Source organism: Mirounga angustirostris, unplaced genomic scaffold (genome assembly GCF_029215605.1).
Source record: "Mirounga angustirostris isolate CCGP_5_RB_7025 unplaced genomic scaffold, mMirAng1.0.hap1 SCAF_3, whole genome shotgun sequence".
Taxonomy (NCBI): domain Eukaryota; kingdom Metazoa; phylum Chordata; class Mammalia; order Carnivora; family Phocidae; genus Mirounga; species Mirounga angustirostris.
Genome location: NW_026991711.1, coordinates 194,609,615 through 194,636,880, shown reverse-complemented (window position 1 = coordinate 194,636,880; position 27,266 = coordinate 194,609,615). Strand labels below are relative to the sequence as shown.

At 51.9% G+C, this 27,266-nt stretch overlaps 1 protein-coding gene across 4 annotated transcripts; it reads right to left on the bottom strand.

Moving 5' to 3' along the window:
• Positions 1–27,266, bottom strand: PPP1R7 (protein phosphatase 1 regulatory subunit 7). 4 transcript variants are annotated; one of them, XM_054505913.2, is made up of 11 exons: positions 27,046–27,138; positions 24,220–24,281; positions 23,676–23,804; positions 20,083–20,138; positions 19,370–19,435; positions 18,693–18,823; positions 18,217–18,379; positions 16,368–16,484; positions 15,434–15,538; positions 11,587–11,673; positions 1–313 (listed from the first exon to the last, which is right to left on the bottom strand). In XM_054505913.2, the coding sequence occupies exons 4-11, from the start codon at positions 20,113–20,115 to the stop codon at positions 137–139; spliced, it is 879 nt and encodes a 292-aa protein (XP_054361888.1). In that variant the 5' UTR covers positions 20,116–20,138; positions 23,676–23,804; positions 24,220–24,281; positions 27,046–27,138; the 3' UTR covers positions 1–136. The 4 variants fall into 4 exon arrangements, with proteins under 4 accessions (XP_054361888.1, XP_045723541.1, XP_045723542.1 ...); XM_045867585.3 differs by lacking the exon at positions 24,220–24,281 and having other exon boundaries at positions 23,664–23,804; positions 27,046–27,266; XM_045867586.3 differs by lacking the exon at positions 24,220–24,281 and having other exon boundaries at positions 27,046–27,254.

Genomic DNA, 27,266 nt, shown 5'->3' with positions numbered 1-27,266 from the left:
TTATCACTCAGTGCCTTTTTATTGCCATTGGGTTTGTGACTGCTGATAGAGTGCCGGCTTGAGGAGCAACGGGTGGATAAAAACCGTGGCTGGGAAGTTCTTGTGAAGAGAGGGACCTGGCAGGAGCCAGGAGGACTCAGAACCTGACGAAGGTGGCGTCGATCTGCCGCACAGAGGGCAGGGCCAGCATGATCTTCCGCCTGTACTGGGGGTCCTTCTGCAGGGGGTTCCGCTCCAGGTACACCGTCTCCAGGCTCTTGGCCGCTTTCAGCTCATCGAGGTCGCTCCAGCTCTCAAGGAGATTGTCGTTCATCTGGAGGACACGCACACACATTAGGAAAGCCTCTAGGACAGAACAGCCCCGGGGCCTCCCGGCCCCACATCTGAGCAGGAGCCCACCGACGCGCTCCAGTCCTCCCCACTCAGAAGACAGCCTGGTGTCTTCCCCGGAGCCTCCTGGCACCTCCTGGCCGCCTTCCAGCAGCACTCCAAGGGGAACGCTCTTGCTCACGCCCAGAACTTGGGCCACATCACCAAACAGGGGCTAATCCAAGTTAAGATCAACAGAGAAAAGACAAAGCAACACCGCTTACAAGCCCCGCCCCACCTCTAGGCAGAGCGTTAAAGCAGGTTCCACTGTGCTTCCTACAGACCAACTTGGTGGTTGTTCCCAAGGCCTGACTATGTGCTCTGACCCTAACACGGCCAGTAGGGCAGAGGCCACGCCAACTAAACGTCCATCTGTCCCGTAAGCTGCCTCTGGCCTGTCCCACTAGGGACACTGCTGGTGTCTGTGAGGGAAATGCCCCCCACCACTGATCTCCCAGTGCCCACGTGACGTCCCCAGGATATAAAGCTGGACGAGGGGCTCAGAGGTCTGAGCTGTACTGCTCAAAGCAGTTAGGGTCCATCCTCCTGACCGCCATGGCCCACCTGGAGGGGACCCGCCAGAGCTGGGCAGAGTTCTCTGACTTTTTAAACCACCGTCAAGACGAGGGCATGGCAGGCCTCTGGGTTCAGAGTACCCGTCACAGCGTGTGTCTCTGACCAGCTCAGTCCACACCTGTCCTGTGGATGGTCACGGGGGGCAGGGCAGGGGGCTCAGGGAGGTGAGCCGCCCTGGTTTCCACCAGTTCCCAAAGAATACAGCAGAGGAACAAGTGAAAACAGATGGCAGAAGGGCCTCTGAAGGCAAGATGCACTAAGCGCCTGGCTGAAGGTGGAGGCGAGGGCTCAGGACGGGTGCGCGTGTGAGGTGCTGTGTGGCATGCATTCAGCAACCACCTCCCAGAGAAATCAAAAAGCCCTGACTTGACTGCCTGCCAATTCCTGTGGTGTAAATACCCCGCCATGGCTGATTTCACGCTACCGACATCGGGTCCCTGACCGCAGAGCTGGGATGAGGCACACAGCTCCGATGAGCGAGGGCACGTGGGCTCCAGCCTGTCACTGCTCACAAGGGTTTTGGATGACAGGAACTTTAAATGAGGGGCAAGCGGAAGAGCTGCCGGGAGTGCATGCATCATTACCAGCTTCGCGCCTGCCGGTCTGATCCCCCAGGTCCGGTCGTGCCCGTTCTAGAAACACGCTTGGAGAGATGGCGGCCCCGGGCCCCCCACGCACAGAGGCAGAGAGCAGGGGCGCGCCTCCCGAAGGACAGGGCGCAGACCTGTCCTCTGTGAACCTACGGTGGCGGAGGGTTTGGTGTCTTACCACTACTTGTTCTTTTTTTTTTTTAAGATTTTATTTATTTATTTACTTGAGGGAGAGAGAGAGAGAGAGAAACAGCATGAGAGGGGATAGGGTCAGAGGGAGAAGCAGACTCCCCGCTGAGCAGGGAGCCCGATGTGGGACTCGATCCCCGAACTCTGGGATCATGACCTGAGCCGAAGGCAGTCGCTTAACCAACTGAGCCACCCAGGCGCCCACCACTACTTGTTCTTAAGCATAGATCACATTTTCCTATTCGCACATCTAGTGATTTTGGATCAAACACTAGACACTGTGGATAATATGTTATAGAGACTGGATTCTTTGAAAAGGGCTGATTTTCTGTTCTAACAAGCAACTTAATTACTGGCTGATCACCTTTGGGCTGTGTGGGTTTGGTGTCCTTGTCAGGGCCCCTCTAACTTGGTGGGGACCAGCCTCCAAACCCCACCTCTTCTGGAGGTAGTCTTGAAGCCTGACTTCAGACTTTATTAGGGTGGGTTTAAGTAGGTCAAATCTGAGCCTGTGGTCCTTACCCTCAGGAAAGGCCTTTCTGGAGTCCAGCTGGATGCCAAGAGTGTTGGCAAGATCCTTCTACTTGGGCAGGACTGAGCCGCCCTGCGTCCCCAGTGGTATTACTGGGTGAGCCTTGAGGGGGGGCCTTGTGCCCAGACTGCTCAGCCCTCAGCCATGGACTGACAGGGGATCCCCACATGGACCTCTGGGGCCCCTTCTCTGCACAGCTACCCCCTCTCCAGGGCCGTGTCTCACCATAAACTTCGATCTCTGCTTCTTCAGCTCAACCGAGCTGCCACGCTCTCCTGGGGACGCAGCCTCTGCACTGCCCAAGCAGAGCCAAACCATCTTGGCGCTTCTCACGGCCAGAGGCTAGCCTGTGAGCAGTTCCACGGCCACGGCCAGATGACTGTCTTTATTAACTTCCTGCGATGACACACACTTCCAGACCCAGCTGTACAAGGAGCCCTATTTTCACAGAACTTCTTGGGGGCCTCATGTGCCACCAGAACCCAGGTCTTAGCCCTTGTGGAGGGACTGAGGACTGTGTCACGAGGGCCCTGACGCCGAGAAGGCACTCTGCTGCCAGCCTGAGTGAGCGCCTCCCCCGGGAAGGGACAGCGGAGGGTAACTCTTTACGGACAGATTCTTAAGTGTTTTTCTGTTAAGCCTAAGTCTAACCACTCGTACAACTTGCGTGGCTCACGTGGCCAAGTGCCACGTGAGACGCCGTGGCTGCGCTGTCAAGGCCAGTTGAGAGAGAGTGCGCTGAAGGGGAGAATCACTAAACGGCGCCTGGGCCTTAAAACACGCAAAATGTATATTCATTTAACAAAAGCATCAGCAGGGCACTGTTTAGAAGGAAGAAGTATTTTTGTGGCATCGTCTGCTTAGAGACATCTCCCTGCCATCATGGCGGCGGACTCCGGTGTGGAGCCCCCGGGGCCTCTTCTGTTTCACTATAGCTTCACTCCCGTCTGCCACAGCACACGCTTCCGTCTCACACTGCGGGCCCGTCACCCGTCCGCGGCGCGGCTCGCTTTACAAACCCCAGATCCCAGCACTTTGGATGAGCTGCAGCCTGGCCTCAGGGCGGTTTTCTCCAAGATTCAGGGAGTGCCGAACTGGAACTTTTACGCGGCCGGTGCAACACTGTAACAGCGTCTTTGATACAGTAACTTCCAGAGAGTCTTATCTTTGTATCTTTCCAAAGTGGAACACAAAACCATTCACTTGCATTGTTTCCATACACATTCCAGGGTCTCCTGAGCCCCCGGCGGGGCAACGGTATTATGCTCATGGAGGGAAAACTGATCGCCTTCCTATTTTTCCTTTTAAGTTCTTCACGACGGGATATAAAGGAGCAGGGCTTAGGTGGGCCCCTTCCCTTCCTAGAGTATCTCCCCAGAAGGGACAATTTTTAGCCTCTTTTAATCTAGAACATTTCCCACACTCTGTAGCATAATTCCAGTAGTGGATTCAGGCAACGCTCGTCCTTGGAGAGCCAGATGTCTGCCGTGTGTCACAGAATATCTGACGTTTTCCCAGCAGACTGCCCGTGGTTATCAGGACCCAAACTTCACAGGATGTATTTCCCCACCTTACGATGGTTTTTTGGCTGATATTTAGATAGAAAACATGCACTTAATTTTCCCCAAACTCAGTAACATCTTAAAAACAGAGGTGTAGGAGAATTCTCAAGATACATTTCATACACCACTGGTAGAATACCAAAATCACTCATTTTTTGAAAACCCGTAGGACATTTCAACAAGGGGACATGTGCTTTGTATGCTGCTGGCATTAGAAGAGGTGTCTGTGACTTCAGAGAACGGCAGGGACTCCGGAGAGAGCCAGAAAGGGCCTCCATGATAGAGGCCAGCCTTCTCACAGCCCCGTCACGCAGGCAAAACCCTGCTGCTTCTGCTGTCCTTGTCGGTGAGACCCGCACACGCTCCCGGGCAGGGTCACACGTGGGCATGGATGCCAGGACCTCGGGCGCGGGGGACATGCTGTTGATTACCTCCCGTGGCTTCTACTGAGATCTTTTTCTCCTTGTCACGGGTCACATTATTCTGCTTCTTTGCACACTGAATACTGTGGAGGCTACATGACTTAAAGTCAGAGTTTTGTTGTCCTTTAAAAAGCGGTGTTCCGGCAGAGCCTAAGTCCCGCGGAGGCTTGGTCACCGGCTCTGGGAGAGTGTTTATCCGCCCCTGACGGGCGGCTGTGCCGGGCTGTTGATGGGGCCTCTGGGGTGTTTGGCATCATCCCTCCGCTCCGGCAGGTCGAATGCCAGAGCCTCCACGTGCTGTGTGGCGTCTGGAATCTCTACCCGGCCTCGAGTTCCCGTGGCTCTCTGCTGCTGGGACACACGAGCAGCAGTCTCCCTGCTGCACACCTGCCCAGAACATTTCAGCTCCCAGGAGCCCCAGCTCCGATTTCTGCCTCCTTTGTCCAGGGACACAGCCGCTGTGTCTGGGCCCACTTGTCTGTGGAAAGTGCCCCGAGCTGAGGGCCAGGGTGTGACCATGGTGCTCGCCCCGAGCCAACAGCCTGCAGACAGCTGCCACCTACGCTTGGCCGTGTCTGTAGCTGTCCATGCTGACAGGATAGGCCAATGGCCCTATTCCATGCCTAAAACTACCTCCAAATCCAAATTCAAAATGACAGGTTACACTTGCTTGTATCTGTATCTACTCTCTTGTATATGGAGTGTTAGGATCTGACTCACGTTAGTATACTTATTTATCCTGTAACATATTTAAAATAGTTTCAAAATGATAATACCAACGTTGGCACGAATAAAACTAGCGAGTGACATGCAAGATCTTTCTTCTGGGAGTTATTTTACAAAGGCCACAGTCAGAGCTCTGTTTCCTATGTCACTTAAATAATTCTTTCCTTTGTGTGGTTGTTGTACTAATTTGAAATATAGCTGGTCATTTGTTTCAGTCCGTTTGGAATTGTAAATTAAAAACATTTAGAAAACCAAACTACGCAAACAGATGCATTCAGAGAAGTCGCCCTCCACCTTCCCTCTCAGGCCCCATAGGAGACCATTTATGCAGGTTAATGCTTCCCGTGTTTCTCTTTGCAGGAATGAAGGAAAGAGGTATCTGTTCTTGCTTATCACTTTCTATACATGTCCACATGATCTCTTACTCTGGACAGTACAATGCATGTTTGGGGCCTGTCCACGCAGGTTTCTGGGAGCCGTGATGATCTGGCGAAGGAGAGACTATCAAGGGAGCTCCCAACTCCGCCGCTCTTCCTGCTTGGCCTCACAAACCTCCCTGCCTGGGACCTTCGCCTCTCCCTCAGGAGGTCACCAATTTCTGCTGATTCACCACTGGCGTTTCTCTTGAACTCATTCCCCTTTTCTGACCCTGCTGTGGCCGCCTCGGGCCAGGTCCACTCATGCAGCCATAGCAGCCGGCGAGGCAGCGGGGAGGGTCCCGGGCCTCTGAGGGCCTCCATGGTCCTACCAGCATGAAGCATACTTTAGTAGCCACATGCTCACCTCCTCAGCTGTCACTGAAATACTCCTGCTTCTCCTTTTCCTCCGGGCATAAAAATGCTCATTGCTGAGAAGTGGGAAATACAGCAAAGTATTTAAAAAAAGGTAAGAATCACGCCCAGTCTCGCCACCCAAGGAAGACCACGGTCGATCTTCTGCTCTGGGAGCCCGTCTACCTCAGTAGGGAGGGGCTGGCCTAAGTTTTCCCTCTTGTTCTCTTGGAATATACTTTTCTACACATTTGTTTTTCACTTAGCAAAGAAGTACATGCTTGTTATGGAAAACTTGGGAGGAACCAAAGAGTATGAAGAGAAACAGGAAAACCAGCTGCACATTTACAATCCAGAGACAAGGGCTTCTCGTTTCTGCGTCCACACTTCTAGTTCTTTCTCTGCTCATGTGTGTCCACAGGCACCGAGTTCAACAACATCTCGATCTCCCCCAAAATACTTTGCATATTCCTTTTTCATCAACACTATATTATGAGCATTTTTCTGTAATTAAATCTCCTTTACAAACATCATTTGAAGGCCTTGTTTCATAGCAGCATATTTCTTTTTTTTTTTCTTTTTTTTAAAGATTTTATTTATTTATTCATGAGAGACAGGGAAAGAGAGGCAGAGGCAGAGGCAGAGGGAGAAGCAGGCTCCCTGCTGAGCAGGGAGCCCGACGTGGGACTCGATCCCAGGACCCTGGGATCATGACCTGAGCCGAAAGCAGACGCTTAACCATCTGAGCCACCCAGGCGCCCGTGGCATATTTCATCATACGGATATATCATAATTTCTTTATTATTCCCTAAGGTGGAAAAACTGTATGAATAATACAAACCTAAAGTTTCAGAAGAAAATCTGGGTGATTGTTTTTATAAGCTTTGGGTTTATAATCTTTTCTAAACTGGACACCAAACACAGAAGAACAAGGAAAAGACAGATTTGTCTTTCTTCTTTCTAATCTGATCTTTTTCTTTTTTACAATAAACAGATAGACTTTATCATTAGAAAATACAACTAAGCTGTTGCCATTGTAAAACAACGAATCCTGATAGTTATGTATTTTGTACATAAATCTTTGAATTTCTCATCATTTTGTTAGGGTCTCGAGGCCCTGAAGACTGCACAGGCCCCGTGTGCTGACGCGAGTCCCGCCAGCGTATCCAGGGGGCACTTGCCACAGCACAGACCACATTCCGGCAAAGGCTCTGCCAGCCTGAAGCCCAAATGCCACAGCTCACTGTTTTAGTGTATTTTAAAAATTAACAAAATAGAAAATGTTTTATGTATTTACAAGCAACTGTTACTTCTTACTCCGTGACTTGCCTGTTCATGCTCTACCCCATTTTTTTTTAGGATTTTATTTATTTTAGAGAGAGACTGAGCAAGCAAGTGAGCACAAGCGGGGCGAAGGGCAGAGGCAGAGAATCCAAGTACACTTTCTGCCGAGTGTGGAGCCCACGTGGGGCTCGATCCCACAACCTGTGAGATCAGGACCTGAGCTGAAATCACGAGTTGGACGCTTAACCAACTGAGCCACCTGGGTGCCTCTCTACCCTCCTGTTTTCCTGTGGCACCTCTGGATGAGCTGTGTTTAATATATGGATTTTAACCTTTAGCTCACATATTTGCACAAGCATGTTTTCCAATGGTATCTACAGTTGGTCTCTGTCCAACTAACCAACTTCCCCTCCGAAGTTCCTTTCTCTTACTCAGCCTCTTGTGTGCAGGGCACTGTTCTAGGGGCCGGGATATAAGAGTGAGCAAATAGATTCCTCTGCCCTCATGAAGCTTATGCACTGCACTAGGTGAGTGAGACAGAAAAATGAAAGTAAGTAAAGAGACAGGACTTCTACTTCAAGGGAGGAAGTAATTGGAGCTGGACTTGCCTTTCTGTAATAAGCTAGAAAATAGGACAAAGCACATGAAACCGCGGTTTGCGTATGTTGGACAACGGGCAACACAGGACGGGGACTCCCGAGAGCAGGAAAACAAGGAAGGGGAGCTCTGTGCCCACATGGCCTTTTGCCTGGAGGCCCTCTGTGGACCACAGGGGAGCCCAAACACAGCCTGCTGGCCACTCTGAGTTGAGGCAGGGCTTGTAGTTTGGGGAGGCAGAAATAGCTGGAGTTCTTGGAGAGGAGTGAGCTATGTAGGGAAAAAGCTTCAGAGGTGCACCTACTGTCCCCTGGAATCTCAGACTGAAAGCTGAGTGTGGATCGGCCCAGGAGCAGCCACCACAGGCCATGAGCTGGACAAGGCCCGAGCTCATGCAGGGAAAGGACATGTTCGTGCTCCCACCAACCAGAGGCAGAGACCTCACTAAATGCCCGGGGCATTCACTAGATGCCCAGGATGGATCACAGCCTAGAAACAGAGCAGAGAAGGCTTTGAGGACAGGCTTCTTAGACTCACACTAATAAAGCTGCAAACAAGTCTCAAAAGGATCAAGGGGTGACTCAACCGTCTGCCAGATAAAAAGTCCAATACACTTTAAAACAACAAAAATCCAGAGTCAATAACTGAACATCTCTCTCTCTCTCTCTTTTAAGATATTTTATTTTTATATAATCTCTAAGCTCAACATGGGGCTTGAACTCACAACTCCGAGATGAGAGTCTCATGCTCTCATGACTGAGCCAGTCAAGCATCCCCAATAACTTACCATCCTAATGGCCAATAGCAAATACAAAAATTACGAGCCATGTGAAAAAGAAAGGCTTTAAGGGAAACACACACGTAAGGAGAGAAACAGAATCTACAAAAAGAGAACCAAATTTTTTTTAGAGTTGAAAAATACAACATCTGAGAGAGAAAGTTGAGTACATGAGCTTAACAGCACATGAACACTGCAGAAGAGAAGATCATGACGTCTCCGACACGGGAGCAGAAGTCATACAAACGGGAGCACGCAACATAAAAGCTGGCAGCCCCGCTGCCAAGCGCTGGACAACATACGCGTCACTGGGAGTTTTAGGAAGAAACTGGGGGAAGAAGGGGCAGAAAAATTTTTTGAGGAAATTATTTTCAAAAGTTTTCTGCATTTGACTTTGAAAACTATATATTCATAGACCCAAAAAGCTCAATAGCACATGACATGCAAGTGGCAAGAAAGACAAGTGATAAAAAGAACAAAATAGCAGCTGGAGGGAGAAAGACGCATTGCACACAAGGGAACAAGGACAAAAATGACGAACCACTTCCTATCAGAAACAGCTCGAACCGGGGCCCCCGGGGCGCGTTCACAGTGATGGAAGGCAGCCCCCAGCACGCTGTGCATCCGTACTGTCAAGAATGAAAGCAAAGCAAAGAGGCTTCTCCAGAGCAATCAAAGCTGGAAGAACTGGCTCACAGCATGCTGCACAATAAAAATGCTAAAATTCTTCAGGTGGGAGGGAAACGCTACAGTGCAAACTATACAGAAGACTAAAACATGCCAGAAATGGTAAAACAGGTGGGTTTTCTTGTTACTAAATTTCCTTTGGAGTGCCTGGGGGGCTGAGTCCATTAAGCATCTGACTCTTGGTTTTGGCTCAGGTCATGATCTCAGGGTCGTGAGATCGAGCCCCGGGTCGGGCTCCGCACTGAGCGTGGAGCCTGCCTGGGATTCTCCCTCTCCCTTTGCCCTTCCCCACCCACATGCACGCTCTCTTAAAAAAAAAAAAAAAATTTAATTTCCTTAAAAGATAGCTGATACAGTGACATATCATGGGGTTTATAACCTATTAAAAGTAAAACATAAGCCAATATTAGCTGCTGGAGAGGAAAGGAAGCGTGCTCCTGGAAGGGCCTTACGTTATATGTGATGTGCTGTAATATTACTTGAAGGCAGACCGCGGTTAGTTAAAAATATACTTTGTGATTCCTAGAATAGTCACTAAAAGTCAAACACACAGATATAAGCAAATATGTCAACAGTGGAAATAAAATGGACTATCCCCAAAATAACACCGTTTTTCCCAATCTAAAAAGAAGGCAGGAAAAGAGAGATAAAGGAACAAATAAAAAACAAATAGCAAGATGGCAGATTTAAACCCAACCATGACACAGAATGCAAGTAAATGTAATTGTATTAAATATAAGTAGGGTAAATACCTCGCCTGAAGGCAGAGATGGGTCAGACTGGATAAAAAAAGCGAAACTCCTATGTTGTTTTAGAGAGATACATTTTACTTATTATGAATGAAGACAGGTTGAGTAACTGGATGGAAAAAGATACCCATGGAAACAGTAATCAGGAGAAAGAGAGTGGCCAGATTAACACAGAGAGGTAGACCTCATGACAAAAACAGAGGGCAGTGAAGAAAAGGGATGTTCCATATGATGAAAAGATAACGCTTCAAGAAGACACTACAATTCTACAGGTCTATGCAACTAATAAAAACCTTCAAAATACAAGAAGCAAAAGCTGATGGAGCTGACAGGAGAAAGCAAATCCACAGGTATGGACGGGATATTTCAACAACCTTCTGTTGGTAATTGGCAGAACAAATAGAACATCAATAAACACAGAATTTGGGTGATTAAAAATTTATGAGGACTGGCTTCCCATTTCTCCTTCAGAGACTAGCTAACAGCTAAGCACACCCCATATGAGCACAGAGGGGTTTGAGAGCTCCTGGTTTGCAACCTCCCCTCCTGGAACGCATAATCCCGCCTGCTTCACAGGGTTGCTGTGATCAGGAGATCAGAAGACAGAGCTCCAGCTTCGAGCAACTGCCAGCCTGCCCGCCTCCCTGATGGCCGGGGTGCCCCACTGGGCCCTACCTGTGGTCTCAGCACCCCATGTCCCATACTCTTGTCCCTTGGCAGGGCACGGAGAAGGAATCACACGTTTCAGAAACATGGCTTCAGGATCAGCTGGTGTCCCTGTCACCCAGGCCCTCTGCCACTGGGTTCCTCATTTGTCATTGGGTTCCTCTGTGTGGTTCCCTGGCCTCTTCAGAGCCAAACCCCTTTTCTCTGATCCAAGCAGCCTATCCCCAGCTGCACCTTCCTGCAGGGGTGGGCTGCACACTAGACCCACTGGGCTTACGGTGGCTCGCTGGTGCCCCTGGCCTGAGACCCTTTTCTTTCCTACCTCTCTAATTCTGGGTCTGGTGTCCCCAGATCTGCTGTGGCATCACAAATGGACACTACCTAAGACCCAGTGCTATTAATGAAGGGCTGGGACATGTTCATGAGAAAAGAAGACCATACAGGATGTGAGCAGGGTCAACAGCATGGCTAGACGAGGACAGATCCTGCCTTAGATTCAGCATGAATCCTGGTCAGACTGAGCACATCCAGGACAACACTCAGCTCATAGCATCACAGGGTCAGAGTGTGCAGGGATCCCTGCGGGGCCACTAGCCTGGGGACGGGCAGCACACACGCCTATGGGATCTGATGTGGAGGGTCTCAGTTCAGGGATCATTCTGCAATGCCTTTAGTGGAGTCAAGAAGTTAAGACTTCCTTCATCCTGTTTCTCTTCCTATTGCTTCTTATTGGCTCTGTGATACGACTCCCCAAAACCACACATCAGAGAAGACTCGGCGGAGCCCAGGACGGACTGCACAAACCCAGCCGACTTCTCCTGTGGGGCATGTCCACACTGAACGCACGAGCTCCCGGCCAAGCTCCTGGTTTGGCAATTCCAGGGTCTCCCATGTGGAGTAACGTGGGGCCTGAGATTTTGCTCCTGGGTGACGCCGACGCACAAAGCCAACACCCAACTCCGAGACGGTGCCCGCCCCCCTCACCCTCCTGGGGGCTCCTGGCCGGCGCCCCCGCCCTCGCTCACGGCACCCCGCTCCGAGGCACCATTTCAACAGAAGCAACATCCACCCCAGCGTGTATCCACTTACCCAGAATTCCTGCAGCTCTGTTAGATGGCTGATGTTCTCAATCTTTTTGATTCTATTTGATGCAATGTCCAACATCGTGAGTTTGTTCTAAAATAAGGAGATAAGATTTTTCCTGAATTACCCCAGTTCAACGACGACTGTGTGACCACGCACATGGTGTCGGGGGCCAAGCTGAGAGCTGTGGGCAAGCACCCTCTCCACCCTCGTGGCACAGGAGCGTGCTATCAGGATGGCGATGCAGGCCCCCCCAGCCGTTCACTCACACGCAGAACCCTCACGGCCACCGCACGGAACGCTCATCACCACTGGCACCTGAGGCTCCCAGCCCCGGACTCCCGGACCCCTGTGCACCAGGGTCCCCATCCTGGTGAGATGCGTGGTCCCGGAAGAGCAGAGTGACACCTCCCCGGGAGCAGGGCAGGCCTGGGGCTCAGGGCGCGGGGGGAGGGGGTGCTCCATTGTGTGGGGGCTTCTGGGTGGGCTCTGAAGAAGGAGTGACACTTATAGCCACATCTATTCAGTCTATCTTCAGGACATGCACAATACCTCAAAAATAATCCTCAAAACAGTATTTTTGTCTTCACTTAAGAGATGAGGAGCCCAGGGCTCGCCAAGGGAGGAAACCGCCCAGGTACGAGCAGAGGTGGCAGAGGGGCACCGGTGGCCCCAGCCCGTGCTCCTGGAGGACACCCTTCTTCTGGGAAGAGGCCACCAGGAGGAAGGGGCAGAGAGGAAAGCCCAGGTGCTGAGGGAGAGCGGGTCGAGCGCCGGCCTGGGATTTACGGCTGATAGAAGAGAGCAGAAGGAGTGCTCGGCCCTACTGAGGACAGTGTCCGGAGCGACTGAGCACCCTCTGTAGGCCAGACGCTGTGTCCCCTGCTTCTAGCGTGTGCCCCACCATCCCCTTCCTAAGGACGCTCAGCAGACACTGTCAGCTGAGCCTGGGAAGTAATTTTTTAAAGCTCGGTTTCAAGATTTAACAGAGTTGAATAACACTGTAGTAAAAATGAAGTCTGTTAAAGCTTGCATTGCTTGCTGAACCAGGTCTAATCAAACCAAACGACAAATTTTTCTAAAATCAAAAGGGAGGGGCGCCTGGGTGGCTCCGTCGTTAAAGCGTCTGCCTTCGGCTCAGGTCATGATCCCAGGGTCCTGGGATCGAGCCCCACATCGGGCTCCCTGCTCAGCGGGAAGCCTGCTTCTCCCTCTCCCACTCCCCCTGCTTGTGTTCCCTCTCTCGCTGTGTCTCTCTCTGTCAAATAAATAATTAAAATCTTAAAAAAAAAAAAAAGGGAAACATTTAGAAGTTGGTTGACAGCCACTGATAAGCGTTCATCCCTTCTTGTCTACCCATTTCTGACTGTAGATCCCTTCTTACATTTTCTGCTGCATTTGTGGGATTCTGATTTCAGATCCTCCTAAGTTTTAAGGGAAAGTTAAAAATTGTCTCAATAAAATAAAAACAAATCCATGAACACACACATCAGCCCGCGGGCAGCACCGTCCTGACTCAGAAGGGCTCTGGCCCTGGTCTCTGACTCCTTGAGGGTCCGCCCCTGCCTGTCCTCTCTGCCCCCGCAATGTCACCCAGCAAGAGCGCTGGCCAGTCACTCTCCAGGAAGCCACAGGGTCCACGCCATGTCACGTGGCAGCTGGGTGAGGAGCTCCTTGAGTAGCTTGTGTGGGGCCTGTCGTGCGCGCTCAGATTGCCGTGTGAGAGTGCTGCGTGACAGGAGCCCCCCGCCTGGGGGGCTGACGGGGCTGCAGCCAACAGGGACTTTGGGCAACTCAGCAGGAGAGGGCGGGCAGCAGGCAGTGCCAGGCTGGGGCTGCCACCGCAGCGATCTCCAGCCCCCTGAGCCCATCCCGCGGTGCTTGGTGTCATCGGGTGAGCGTGCTTCCATCATGGTGTGGGCCCCGTGCGAAGGCTCAGCACCGGGGACATTGTGGCTGACAGGACTGGTCCTGGGTCTCTGAGCACGGGGACTCAGTTATGTGCTCGACACGGTCTTGTTTTTTTTGGGGGGAGCTGGACAGTGTTTTGAAAGCTCATCCAAAAGCAAACCAGTAGAGAATTGCTTCAAAAAAAAAGAGGAGGAGAGGGGCGCCTGGGTGGCTCAGATGGTTAAGCGTCTGCCTTCAGCTCGGGTCATGATCCCAGGGTCCTGGGATTGAGCCCCACATGGGGCTCCTGGCTCAGCCGGGAGTCTGCTTCTCCCTCTCCCTCTGCCTCTCCCACTGCTCATGCTCTCTCTCTCTCTATCTCTGTGTCTCAAATGAATAAATAAAATCTTTAAAAAAAAAAAAAAAAAGAGGAGGAACCGGGCGGGGCGGGGAGCAAGCACAGCAGACAGGCGTCCAGCGCGCAGTGACACGTCGCAGACGACTGTGCGTGCGGGGAGGAAGCCGCGGCGGGCGGCGGCGGGGAGGGAAGGTGGTGTCGCCAGTGGTGCTGGGACAGGGCATTTGCCACTTGGGAAAAACAAACATTTACCATTTACTTCCTTACCTCCCAGAACAAAAATAAATTCCTGATCAATTAAGAGAGAAAACTTAAATGGACATTTGATCTCCAATTGAATGAAGCCCTGAGGAGACTGTCACTTTGGACCAGTGATAAATGTTCTAGTAACATAATTACCTTTAAAGCCACAACTGCCTTTTTCCTTTTTTTTTTCTGTTTTGTTCAGAGGCCCAACAATGACCTGGAGTTGAACCCAGACCACAGTGTAGCACAGCTACCGGGAAATTCTACACTCTCGCTTCTTTCCCATTTGCTGGGGACCTGCGCTCAGTTGCCCGGGGGGGCATGGGGCGGGGGCACCCACAGCTTGCCATGGGCGCGGGCCCCTCAGGCTGGACACCCCGTGTGCACGCCCTGCCAGCTGCGCTCTCAGGGCCTCCGCGGAGTCTAGCCTCTCACAACCCTGCCTCCACCCACCGCTCCGCGCCGCCCAAGCGCGCCCGGCGGGTACGCCAGTCTGGTTAGCTCTCAGTCGGACTGCAAGTGGAGGAAGGCGACTACACTTACCACGGGCCAATTCTCACTCCTCAAAAATTCTAGGTAGTGGTAAAATGAAATTCAGAATGTGGTTTTCCCTCTAAAACATTACTAACGGTGACTAGACCCAGGGGCTGAGGCACAGAGGCCAAAGCAGCCTCTACTAAGACTGAAGTGCTAGGTTTACAATAACCAAAGTAACCATGTGGTTACCTTTGCTGGCAATAAACAAAACAGAAAAAAAAAACCCCAGTAAAATTGAATGAGAAAAAGTCTTTTATTTGTCTTGAGTACTGCAGGGAGGAAAAGTAGGCTTGCCCACAGGCAGCTGAGTGCCGCCCGCCCGCCCCACTCAGCGCATCTAAGACTGTCCTGTGCAGGGCAGGAGCAGGGCTATCCCTGGGAGGTGGACAGGCCCTTCTCATCCCTGCGAGGGCGGCTGAAAAGCAGGGAGGAGGAGGAGGAAGGTGCGGGGACTCAGTTCAAAGCTGAGGTCCCATGGCCCCTGTGGTCTGGAAAGCGGTGGGGCAGGAAGTGCAGTGGGCAGGATGGGGAGGGAGGGAGAGCCGCCGACGCCTGCCAGCCCTCTGCAGGCTGGGACACCTGGGGAAGGCCGTGGTGCTGCTGCGGACTGCACAGTGCACCCTGCCCCGGAGGTCCCGGTGCTGACCGCAGCGTGGAGCACCAGCAGCACACGCCTTCGCGGGGAGAGGGAAGACTGCACGAGCTTCATGTGCATCCCAGTGTGCGCGGGGACGGTCTCGACCATAAACCTCGAGAGGCAACGAGGCTTCTTCAGACCAGGCCTAACCCGCACCGCCCCGGCCAGACGCACAGATGTCTTACATTGTTCTCCAGGCCCTCGATGACCTCGATGCCGTTGTGGCTCAGGTACAGCTCTCGAAGGTTCACCAGGCTCTGCAGACCCTCCATCTTGGTCAGCCGGTTGCTCTGCGAGAGGGAGGGCCAACAGCCGTCAGAACAGCACGGGGGGTGGGGGGGGAGACAAAATGGCTTTTAGGGGAGGATACCTCTTGTCTAGAAGAGGCCTAACACTAGCCCTGCACTCCCAGTGTGCTGGAATGGAACTTGCTGGAGACAGAGGTCCAGATACCAAGTCTGCTGCACTGGCTAGAATGCATGTGAGAGGGTTAGAGGCTTTTAGATAAAGAACACTTCCTTAGATGTGCTTAGGGAAGATCTACCCCCATAACTCAGCAATTCAAAAATGTCAAATCCACTCAATATTTTAAAATAAATTACTTCTTATTTCTTTCAATATATGTTGTAACTCAGAGTATACAGTCCTTTTTAAATAAAGAGTCTGCATAATGTTTGCTTTATGAAAGGCACAAGTGATTTGGGGAGATCTGCCACGCCCAGGACATGCCACCACACCTTGCCTCAAGGGCCTGGCTCCACTCATCTGCTTCCAGCACAAAAGGTAGCGTGAACCCAGGCATACTCAGGTGCTTGCCCACTCGCAAACACAGGGCTCTGCTCTCCATGAGGGTGCGGAAGCTTCCACCACTGAGCCAGACACTTCAGGAGCCTTAGCACAAGCTCAACCCTCTTAAGACGACCCTGTGGCTAGAAACCACCCAGGGAAGGAAATTTTATGTGTATGGACGTGTAAGTCTCTGAAACCTGACATTTCAATTGCTCCCTGCTGGTGAAGGGAGCACTGATCCTGGACACGGGGAAAGACAAACATGCAGGGTGTTGGGCAGTCCCGCCCCAGCTGGGGCGTGGCCAGATGGGCATGAAGGCAGGTCGGTACCTGCATACTGAGCACTGTCAAGTTGGTAAGTGCATCCAGGTTCTGAAGTTTAGTGATCTTGTTTTTCCCCAAAAACAAACTCTCCAGACTGGTTAACGTGTCAATGTTTTCAATTGCCTGTGAAAAAGACAGGGTAGTAGTTAACACTGTGTGGCCCACCAGCTAGACCAGGGTAGGCGAGGGGCCTGGGCGAGGAGACACAGCTATTCGGACCGCAGCCCTGGGATGTGGGCCAGTTACTTGTCCACTCTGGAAATTCTCCAGTAAAATCTCACTTAAAAGGTGGATAGTCCAAGGCCTTGTCTCCTGGGCTCACCCCCAACCCTCACAGAGCTCGAGGTCAGGGGACATCCACAGATGAGCAGTCCCCACCGAGTGCTAAAGTTCTGAGTAGACACGTTATCATGTAATTCCACGTAGGGTTCGTTAAAATGCATCCCAAGAGCCTAGGTCTCCCCAGAAGCAGCTCTGACCTCAGGATGCCACCCAGGATTCCTGGGAACAGGCGCCCCCATTCCATGGCTCTCTGTCCCCCGTCTCAGGGATCCACCCTCCCTCCCTGCCAGGATCCTGTGCTCCTCTAGTCAGCTGTCAGTGCCAGTGCCAGGCGGAGAGCAGAGGGTCTAGGACATGCTGACTCAACCTGCTTCCCTCCTGAGGTTGCTGCTGCCTCTCAGCAAGCGGTCAGCTTTTGCAGCGCACACCGACCCACCAGCAGGTGCCAACGGCAGGTGCAGCCCACCTGCACATCACAGCAGGATCGAGGATTCAGGGGGAGGGCATCCTTAGCTGCTATTAGCTACACTGATTTGTGATGAACCACCTTCCTCCTAGAAACACTGCAGAGAGAGACACTTGATAAAATGCCGGCGACATCTGGGCCACTCTTCACTCTCTAGTTTTAAATGTGCTACTTTGCTACGGGGGCCATGTGACTGCTCACAACTGTCCCAAGAGGCCCTCCTGGGTTTGCATCCTGACCAGCTCTCAAGGGCCAAGCTGGCTGATTACAGGGTGCTGTGAACAATCAACAGCCAGATGGAGGCTGTGTGTACCACAGAAGTAGGGGAAGAACTGCTTGGACAACTGGCTTCACTGGGATGTCAGGTGGGCATCGAGTGGTCTTCTGGCTAGCAGATATCCTCATTACTGTCCTGCTGACCCTTCCTCCTCTTTGCTGGCAAACCGCCGTCGCCACTGCCCCCACCCCAATGTCAGTCCTTCTGTGACCCCGTCTGTGTTTCCCACCCTGGGTTCTGTCCGGCAGCTATCGTCAGATGGGTAAAGGACTGCTCCTATGGACACCAAACCTCTTTCCCAAAGCCTCTTCTGTCTACTCTGCCCAACACTCCCAGAGGTCGGGTCGGACAGAGCGTGGCAGGATGTGAGGCTGCTGTGGGGCGTATCCCAGTTGTACGAAGGTGTCCGGGGAGGATGGGCCAACCACACACCAAGATGCAACATGCTTCCTGCGGCCCCCGTGTGGAGGTCAGGTTTCTACAAGCCACCACTCTGCTGTGTCTGGGATACTGTCATCTCAGAGAGGCTCACCAAAGAACACAACCCTCAGCACATGGAAAACCAAAGTGCTTCCCTCGGGCAGAATGAAACTGGGGTGCTTTGCTAAGGTTTAGGTTGTGATCTGGATGAAGAGCAAGTAAAATTTACGTGCAGAAAAAGGGCTAGACCACAGAGTTTGAGCACATGTTCTTATTAACAATGACCTGCAGTTAGCATTCTCTTCCTGGAAAATAAAATCACACCACAGGAACACCTAGCCAGGCACACACCTAGCGCCCATCGCCACCAGTCCCAGAGGCCAGGCCCCTGGCCACGTACCCGCACCTACCCGGATGCGGTTGGACCCCAGCTCCAGCATCTGCAGCTGGTGTAAGTTGCTTATGTTCTCAATTTTACTGATTTTATTGTTAACCAAGAAGAGCTTCTTCAGTTGCGTCAGCTTTTCAACTCCTTCAATGTTTCTCAGCAGATTGAAAGAAATATCTAGAATCCTGAGAATAAGCGAAACATTTCATTTTTAAATGAGCACAGGTGGCATGGAGCTCAAAATGCAACTAAGCTGGAGGCAGCCCCCCCACCAGGTGGGCCACACACCACCCCAGCCGCCCGCCGGGCTCTCAGCACTGCGTCGAGGATGGAAATCGTGCTGGCCCCGGACCGGACCCATCAATGCCACCTACAGAGCCAGGCGCTGGGCAGGACCCTGTGGCAGAGGTGGCCTCCCAGGGCTGAGAGCAGGGGCCCAGGGTTGGTTCTGGGGAGACTGAACAAGCCCCTCAGTCGTCCCCCAGACTCATGACTCACTCCAGCTGTGTTAGCGCCTCCAGATTCTCAATCTTCTTGATTTGGTTGTCATAAAGATCCAGCTCTCGCAGACTCTGTAACTCCTCCAGATTCTCAATGCATTTAATTAAATTTTGACGGAGGCAGAGAGTCTGAGGGATGAAAAAGGACAGTTGACACAGGCGATGGGGAGGCCATGAGATGCCAGCTGTGTTATGGGACCGGCCTTCCGGGGCAGGGGAGGAGGTTCTCATCCTCCTGTTGTCTCCTAGAAATGTGCTGGCCTTGGAGAGGATGGGTAGACACCCAAAGGGAGGCTGGAGGCAGGCCTCGCACTGAGCAGACCTCGGTGGTGAGGGAGGCATTGGTCAGGGTTGGGGGTGTGTGCGGTTTCCCAGCAGAGCAAACTGCTAGTGGGCTCAATTTTTAACAAATTTAACTGCAACGAGGTAAGGACTACACAGTCCGGGGTGTGCTTAACTGTAGGCAGGCTCAGCACTGGCTCATCGGCTGGCCTCGGGAAGCGCCCACTGGCCTCCTGGACTGGGCTGTAAACCCCACCATGTTTAGGATAAAAAGTGCCGACAGCAGCTCAGGACACAGGCCAGCAGCTTCTGCAGAACCGACCCTCAGTTGTCGGGGGGATGGGCTCTGGGGTGTCAGCATCCCCTCCAAAGGAAGGACAGAGTCGCCCTCACCTTCACTTTCTTCAGCACCTCGAAGCCCTCAATCTTCCCAATGCGGTAGTGATTCAGATCAACATCCTGAAATGAAGAAGAAATCCAGCTGCAGAGAAGCATCTGAAGACCTGCTTCCTGGAGCAGGAGTGGAGGGGGGCCAGCGAGGTGGGTGCAGGGGAGGGTGAGGAGACAACAGTGAGCCTGTAGACAGGCGACAGTGACACAGAGGATAGCTGCAAGATGCTCGTTGGCAGTTTGACATAAAAATGAACAGTGCGTAAAGCCTCTCGCCCTATAGCCCCCTGAGCGCAAACACAGGCCTAGGCGCCCGCCGTCAACTACAGGCTTGGGGTGGGGGCTGCGGGTGGGGCACCAAGGTGATGCTTCCTGGTGGTCTCCTGCCTGCCTGGAGCTGCCAGTGTTCAGTGCGCGTCAGATACTGGGGAGGTCGAGGCCCTGCCACTGACAAAGTAATCACCCGACCCACTCGTGTCACTTAGGTGACAAGGGCGGTTCATCGGCCACCCAACCCTCTGGTTACACAGGGCTGGGGTTTTAGTCACTGGTATTAGAAACAAGCAGGACACAAGGAGTCTGACCCAACCAAGCAGGGCTCAGATGACCTCGCCTAGGAAATCACTTACTAATCTGGCACCTCCGTAAAAGATACCCTTACAGTCAGAGTGGTCCATCACCATGCCCCCGTGGCTGCGTCCAGCAGGTAGCATTACCTCTGCATCTCTGTCCAGGTTGATGGTTTCCATATCCACAGGCAGCTCTTGTCCTTCTGAAAAAATGAGAAGGAAAAACAAAGCCCATTCAGAGCCTTAGTGTCCGTGGCACTGGGACTTGGGCTGCCTGGCTCAGCGCGGAGTCACGCACAGCAGAAGCCACGGGGCGGCACACGGAGGCTCCGGATGGCGTGGCAGGGTTAACGCCCTGCTTGTCACGGTCACTTTTCAAGCGTTCAGATGTTCCTGAACTCGGCTCCTGGCAAAGGTCTCCGAACTTCCATCTGTGCCACTGAACTTGCCAGGAAAGGAAATGTAGCCTGAAGTTGTTTGCAGGAAGGAGGGGGCTGGCCGATGGAGCCTCAGGTGAGCCCAGTCAGCGGTAGGGGATCCGCCCAGAGCTGCCCAGCTGGCAGCGGCCTGCCCTCTCCTTTCTTGTCTGTGGCAATCAATCAGACCATCTGAATATAGCTCCTGCTGGGCATGTCAGATGTTCTAGGATGTGCCTTTTATTGCTTTGGAAAGTGGCCTCGTTGTCTATAAACACTTATCTTTGCAAAGAGGAAACCAAAACAAAGCACAGCTCGACAGAGGGACTGGAGAGCCCTGACCGATTTAAACACACTTCTCCACTGGAGGCACGAGCTAATCCCAGCAGAGAGGCCCCCCGCCCCAGTGCTGGGGGAGAGCTGTGAGATGCGCTCAGGCTGCGGAGCTAACGGCCTGGAATCAGTTGCTTCCTGGCCTTCGTTTCCCCTAAGCTGACGGAAGTGTGCGTGTCTAAAAACAGCTCGATGCTTTAAAAAAGTGTAACAGTGATTCTTGGATTTCATCAACTGTCTGACAATTTCTCCCCTCAGTCTGCTTGTATTAGGATCTGAAAAAGGCCATATATTGTGACTGGATGACATTTCTCTAATGTCCCTTTTGGCTCTCCGAGGAAACTGGGCCGCCTGGCTTGCCACGCTTCTGGGGAGCGTGTGGTTGCTGCTCTCCTGGAAACCGGCTGTCCCCACGGCTACTTTTGCCTGGCTCCTACTGCTACCCCTCCCCTACAGCAAAGCTGCATCTGCTTCTGCTGTGGAACGGGCCTACGGCCCTCAGACCTCACGCTCCCGGCGCCTCCCGACGACAGGGGTCCGCTCCGTCTGCTGGCCAGCCTGGCCCCTCGACTGGAGGCTGTAGAGGGGTGCACTTAACAGCGGACGGACCAGCTTAACAAAGCAGCACTGGCTGGCGCTGGCTGAATTCAGTCTCCTCACCTCACCTTCTCCATAACAATCAACAATGGCTAGTCAACAAAATATGTCATTTACTCTAGTTTATTTACTAGAATTATTTGCTCTAACTTTACAAGATATCAACCAACCTAGGAATGAAATAAAAGGAGTTGGGGAAAACCAAGAGATAGACCCAAATTACTCCTCACCCCCAGACACACAAGTGCAAGGTCCATGAAGTCTGGAAGCTGCGATGAGAGAGGCAGCACAATGAAGGCAGGTGTCCAGGCAAGCCAGCGTCCAAACCAGGACACCGTGAGAGTGCGAGCAGCATTGCGGTCACGCACGGCCGGGGGGCAGAAACCAGGCCTGGGCTCCTTAGCACGGGGGCTCACACAGCTTAATGTGGTCGTGTCTGTAACGTGCCCGGCACTCAGGGCAGGCCCCTCAAAACAACAGCTTAACCTCTGCAACAGCTGCCAGCCTAGAATGTTTCCCCAAATGTACATGTATTCATCTTTTTCTTTTCTTTTTTTTTTTTTTAAATAAGTTACGGAAAATAAGTGAAAGGTAACAGTTGACACGTTTGAATTTTATTTGAATTTAGGACTTAAATAAATACAGGTGGGAGCAGAGCGAGTCCTGGTTTCTCTCAAGGACTTATAAAACTGCATATTTCCAGAGTGCTTTTTTTTTTTTTTTAAAGATTTTATTTATTTATTTAAGAGACAGCACGCGCAGGAGCGGGAGGAGGGGCAGAGGGAGAAGCAGGCTTCCCGCGGAGCAGGGAGCCCAATGTGGGACTCGATCCCAGGACCCTGGGATCATGACCTGAGCCGAAGGCAGCGGCATACCGACTGAGCCATCCAGGCGCCCACCCCACCCCCCACTTTAAGACTTTTCCAGGGTGCTTTTAATCAGCTAGTAGTCCGAAAGAACGCTGGATTTAGACAAGCTGGGTTTAAGTCCAGCTGCTCTACTTTGTCACCGTGAGCCCCCGGGAGAAATCCCCAGGACAGGGCCCCACCAACTCTCCAGTCCTCCAAAAGTGCTGGATGTTCAGATGGGAGAGCAGGTGATGCTCCCACCTGCTTGGTCTTTCCGTGACTCAGACATAACGAAAGCTTTCCTCCATCACTCCCGTGTACTTATTCCACCTACGCTGCTTCCAGAATATCGACTCTGGAGCTCCAAAGTAAACGTGGCTGATACTTTGTGGTAATCTCCCTTTGCCTTAAAATTAGGTTGCCATAGTTACCAATCATCTTCACTGGCACAGAGCACAATGTTATTTTAAAAATTATTTTGTTTTTTTAGAATTTGTGGGTTTTATTACCATAAGGGTACAGCACGACTATTACTACCTTAAAAGTCCATACATTGTGTATAAATCTAGACAATGCAGAAGGTACATCCTCTCAAACCTGTTATTCAGAGACCTTCAACTGCAGTTTGATGTTAGTTAAAACTTTAAAGTAGGTTAAAACTTACAAATAATTAATAATTCTAACAGTAAGACTTTAACATGCATACTGTTTGGAAATGTGCTGTTCTCACCTAATCATGTATCTTGGACATCTTTCTGTGTGTTCATATGCCCTCTCTCATTCTTTTCAATGTAAATCGATTTTTCTAACCAAACCAATAAAGATCACGGTTGGGGAGGGTGAAAAACCACCATTATGGACTAAGAACCTACTTTTCTCATCACTTTTTAATCTTACTTTAAAACTTCCTTTTTAATCACTAAAACAATAGGAGGCTGCTGAGATATTTTCTGCATGAAACTATTTTCCTAACATCTTGGCAATTTAGAAGTCAATCCTCAGGCCTCTCATATGGTGAAGCACGACTTAGAAATGACGTCTCTAAAATACTAAAAGTGCTATTCTGAAATTGGTTTACATTGCTATGATAGGAAACAAAAGCACTGTCAGCGAAAAAAAAATTTTTTTTTCCAAATCTCGCTTTCTGAATATATGGTTAATAAAACAATTTTCTGGGTCTGTTCCAGATGATACTCCAGTACTAATGTTATTAGTAGCATTTGCCTTCAGTGGAACTCAAAAAAAAAAAAAAAAGGCATCCTGCTTGCAAGCGCCATAAACGAGTCAGCTCACGGAGGGGGTGCCTCGGCGGGCTCACTGCTCCGAGAGCACACGGCCACCAGCCCCCGTTGGGCCTCCAGTGCTGCATCAGCAGATCAAGAGTCAGCCAAATGAATGTCCCTCTCGCACAGCAGTCCTCCCACGGCCCTCTCCTCTCCACCACACAAGGGGGTGGGGTGGGGTGGGGTGGGGTTGGGCAGATCATAGGCAACACGGCCGCACCCTCCCCCTTAGAGAGTTTAAGGCTCTTAACTCGGCCTGGTACCTTCTGGATCCTCTTCCCCCTGCGCCTCTCCATCCTTTAGGCTGTGCTCACTGAGGTCCGCCACTATACCGCTGCTCTGCTTCTTCCCTTCCTCATCGCCAGACTCTTCAGATTCGACTCGCCTGTCAACTGAGCCCACACACATCAATAAGAATTCACAGCCACTTTATGTGACGCCCTGAAGAGCATTTAACAGACGGACATCCAGCTGTAAGTCAAAAAGACTTCATCGAGAAACATTTATTGAAGTCAGCTCAACAAACACGAGTGTCTTTCCTGTCTTGGGCACCACACGAGGTGTACAGTGGTGGGGACAACTTGTGTGGGGGAGGGCAGAGCAGGGAGGACACACGGGTACTAAGATGATTAACATACTCTTCCTGCCCTCAAGGAAATTGTGAAGAAATCCCAGGTGCTATAGAAGCCCTGGACCATTTGTGACCAAGCGTACTCATGAGTGACACAGTGAAGCACCTCCTGTGTGGCTCGCTTTTGGCCTGGACGTCCACGTAGAGGGGACCATTGTGACCCTTCCACCACATACCTTCATCCACGCTCCACTATCCATTTGGCCAAGAAAACCAGCCCAGTTCACAGGCCCACGTTCTGAAAGAAATCAAGACTAACTCAAATCAGACTGTGGGCAGAGGGGGGGCTGTAATGAAAGAGGAGGAGACACCCAATAGTGTGCCAAATGCCCCCAATAAAGGTCACTGGTGCCACACATCTACACACAGCAATACCAGCTTTGAAAGGCTGGTAAGCAAATACTTTTTGAATTAGTAAATAAGGCAATGACTAAATATGGCAGGCTGGTAAAAATTCTTTGGCAAGACTGTCAAATAATTTTCCTTTTTCATGATCTACCTCAGAAGGCTATCTCAAAGAACTGAAAACTCCAGTAATAAGTTACTGGAAGTTATCAACAATACTGAAAGTATTTTCTTTCCTGACTGCAGTTTGTCCACAAAGGGGTGTGCTCTTTGAGGAAAGGAAGTTTTATTTCTTCTTTGTATCTCCTCCTGGGCTGAGAAAAGTAGCACCCAGGGAAGGAGTGCTGGATAAAACCAAGTCCTTATGAAATCCACCTCCCAAACCTCCAAATCCGTTCCTTCTTCCCCACCCTGGCAACTGCCTGGGCTCCTGTCTGGCCTCCTAACTGGTCTCTCTGTGGCTTTTCTGGCTCTGTCTAATCTATTCTGCATTGCTAGAGAATCTGATGTGATTCTAAAATCCAAATCTGATCTTTGACTCCCAAAGTTCTTACTTTTATTTTTTTAAAGATTTTATTTATTTATTTGACAGAGAGAGAGAGAGAGAGGGAGAGACAGAGAGAGCACAAGCAGGGGGAGTGGCAGCAGGCAGAGTGAAAGGGAGAGGCAGACTCCTTGCTGAGCAAGAAGCCCAAAAGATGTGGGACTTGATCCCAGAACTCTGGAATCATGACCTGAGCCGAAGGCAGACGCTTAACTGAGCCACTGAGGCGCCCCAACTCCAAAAGTTTTTGGAATGCCAGTCACTCCTGCTGAGATTTCGCCTTGCCCATAGAGACACAGGCTGTTTGCTTTTCCAAGCCTCACTCTCCTCGTATGTACAAGGGGGCTAGGATAGGACCCACAGGCCAGAGGTGCTATCAGGACTAAAGGAGAAAAGGCACAGAAGCAGTCAGCATGTGCATGACATGGAGTAAACACTTGGTAGTTAGTTATTACCAGGCACAGGGCACTCTGTGGTCAAGGCTAAGAGAGAGCAAATTCTACTGGGTGTGGTGTGGCTGTGACCAGGGTGGCAGGGACTGAGCTACCGAAGGGCAGTCAAAGTGAAATGTGGGACTCTATCCTGAAGGCAGCAGAGGGTCTGGAGCATGAGATAGGAGAGCCAAATACAAGGCAACTTTGGGATACTGGGAACAATGGGCTGGTTCAAAGTATTAGCAGTGGGAATGGAAGAGGTATTGAAGACCTGTAGATATTAAGGACATAGAGGCATCAGATTAATTGGATGGGTGGGAGTGGGAGAGAGAGAATCACCTACATTTTGTATTTGCCATTTACCAAGACATGCAAACAGGTGAAGCGGAAGGAGTAGTTTGGGAGGAGGGGTGTCAAGGAGGGGGGATAGGAAGAGGTGCTTCCTTGCTTAAAAAAGATCCAAGATGGGCGCCTGGGTGGCTCAGTTGGTTAAGCGACTGCCTTCGGTTCAGGTCATGATCCTGGAGTCCCGGGATCGAGTCCCGCATCGGGCTCCCTGCTCGGCGGGGGGTCTGCTTCTCCCTCTGACCCTCCCCCCTCTCATGTGCTTGCTCTCTCTCATTCTCTCTCTCTCAAATAAATAAATAAAATCTTAAAAAAAAAAGATCCAAGACCCTTCACCAAGGTACTCCACGACCTTCTCTTGCCACCCTCCTCCAACAGGACTGTCACTCTTGGTCAAATGTTCTTCTAAACCACTTTCTTTCAGAGCACTTTGCTTTTGTCTTTCTTAAACTGAAATGATCTTGGATGTTTCTCCAGCCTGGTGATTTGTAGTTATCCTTCAAGGTTCAGGTCAGAGCTGGATTTGGTTGGGCAGCCACCACTCCAAACACACCAGCTCTTCCTTCGCACCCCACCGCCCGTCCTTCCTCCCACATAAGACAGAGGCTTCCTTCTGGGGCTCTGTACCTACCCCCACCCACCCCCAACCAGCGGAGACCAAAAGCATGTAAGCCCTCGAAGACATGACTGACTCTCCAGCTGGTGTGTGTGTGTAACTACGTCCACACATAAGATGCAAATGACTTTTTTCAACAAAACTGGAGTTGAATTTAGTCTCTTCGGAACTATGATAGCTTTGAAAGCAGGCTTCCGCTGTTTAATAATTCAGTCTCTCGCTCCTTTCCACCCCTTCCCCACAACCCGTTCGCTTACGAGAGAAGCCTGCTCCGCCCCCACCATGTTCACCCATGAGCCGACTCGGGCAGGCCCCACGGCGCCCTGCGCCTCAGTTTCCCCGACAGCTGCCCGGGGGACAGACCCGGCGGGCCGGGCTCAGAGGTTCGGTGCGAGGCTCCCACCAGCCGGCGGACACCCGGGCAGCGGACCAGCGTCGTCAGTACCCACCCACCCGGCCGCGCCGCTGCTGCCCCCCCGGCCTTGGGTCTGGCGCCTCCCGGCCGCCCGCGCTTTCCGGGCCACCGCAGCCTCCGCCCGGGGTCCCCGGGTCCCGGGCCGCCCCTGCCCCGCCGAGCCGGCTGGCAGCTATCAGGGCGCGGCGGGACCCGGGTCACGGCCAGAGGCGGGACGGCCCGTTTCTCCCAGGCAAGGCCGGTGCGGGCCGCCGCCCCCCAGCCCGCTGGGCCCTTGGGCCGCCGCCCCACGGAGCCGCTCACCCTCCATCATCTCCTGCGACTGTTGCTGGCCCGCGCCGCGTTCCGCCGCCATGTTGGCTGCTCTTCCCCTTTCCGGAATCTGTCGCCTCAGGCCCCTCAGCCAATCAGGGCTCCCGCCTCAGTGCTGGCTCAGCCAATGGGATCCCACCCCAGGTTTGAACCCCGACGCGCCGGCGCAGCCTCAGCGCCTCATGGGAATTGTAGTTCGCCCGAGAGGCCAT

What these genes read in the sequence shown, in the direction of transcription:
- PPP1R7 (XM_045867585.3), bottom strand. Translation starts at nt 27,097, where the DNA reads ATGGCGGCGGAACGCGGCGCGGGCCAGCAACAGTCGCAGGAGATGATG. An exon ending in GTCGCAGGAGATGATGGAGG is followed by an intron (nt 23,805 to 27,045) that starts GTGAGCGGCTCC and finishes GTGTGGGCTCAG; the next exon opens with TTGACAGGCGAGTCGAATCT. An exon ending in TGACAGTGCTCAGTATGCAG is followed by an intron (nt 15,539 to 16,367) that starts GTACCGACCTGC and finishes TCCCTCTCGCAG; the next exon opens with AGCAACCGGCTGACCAAGAT.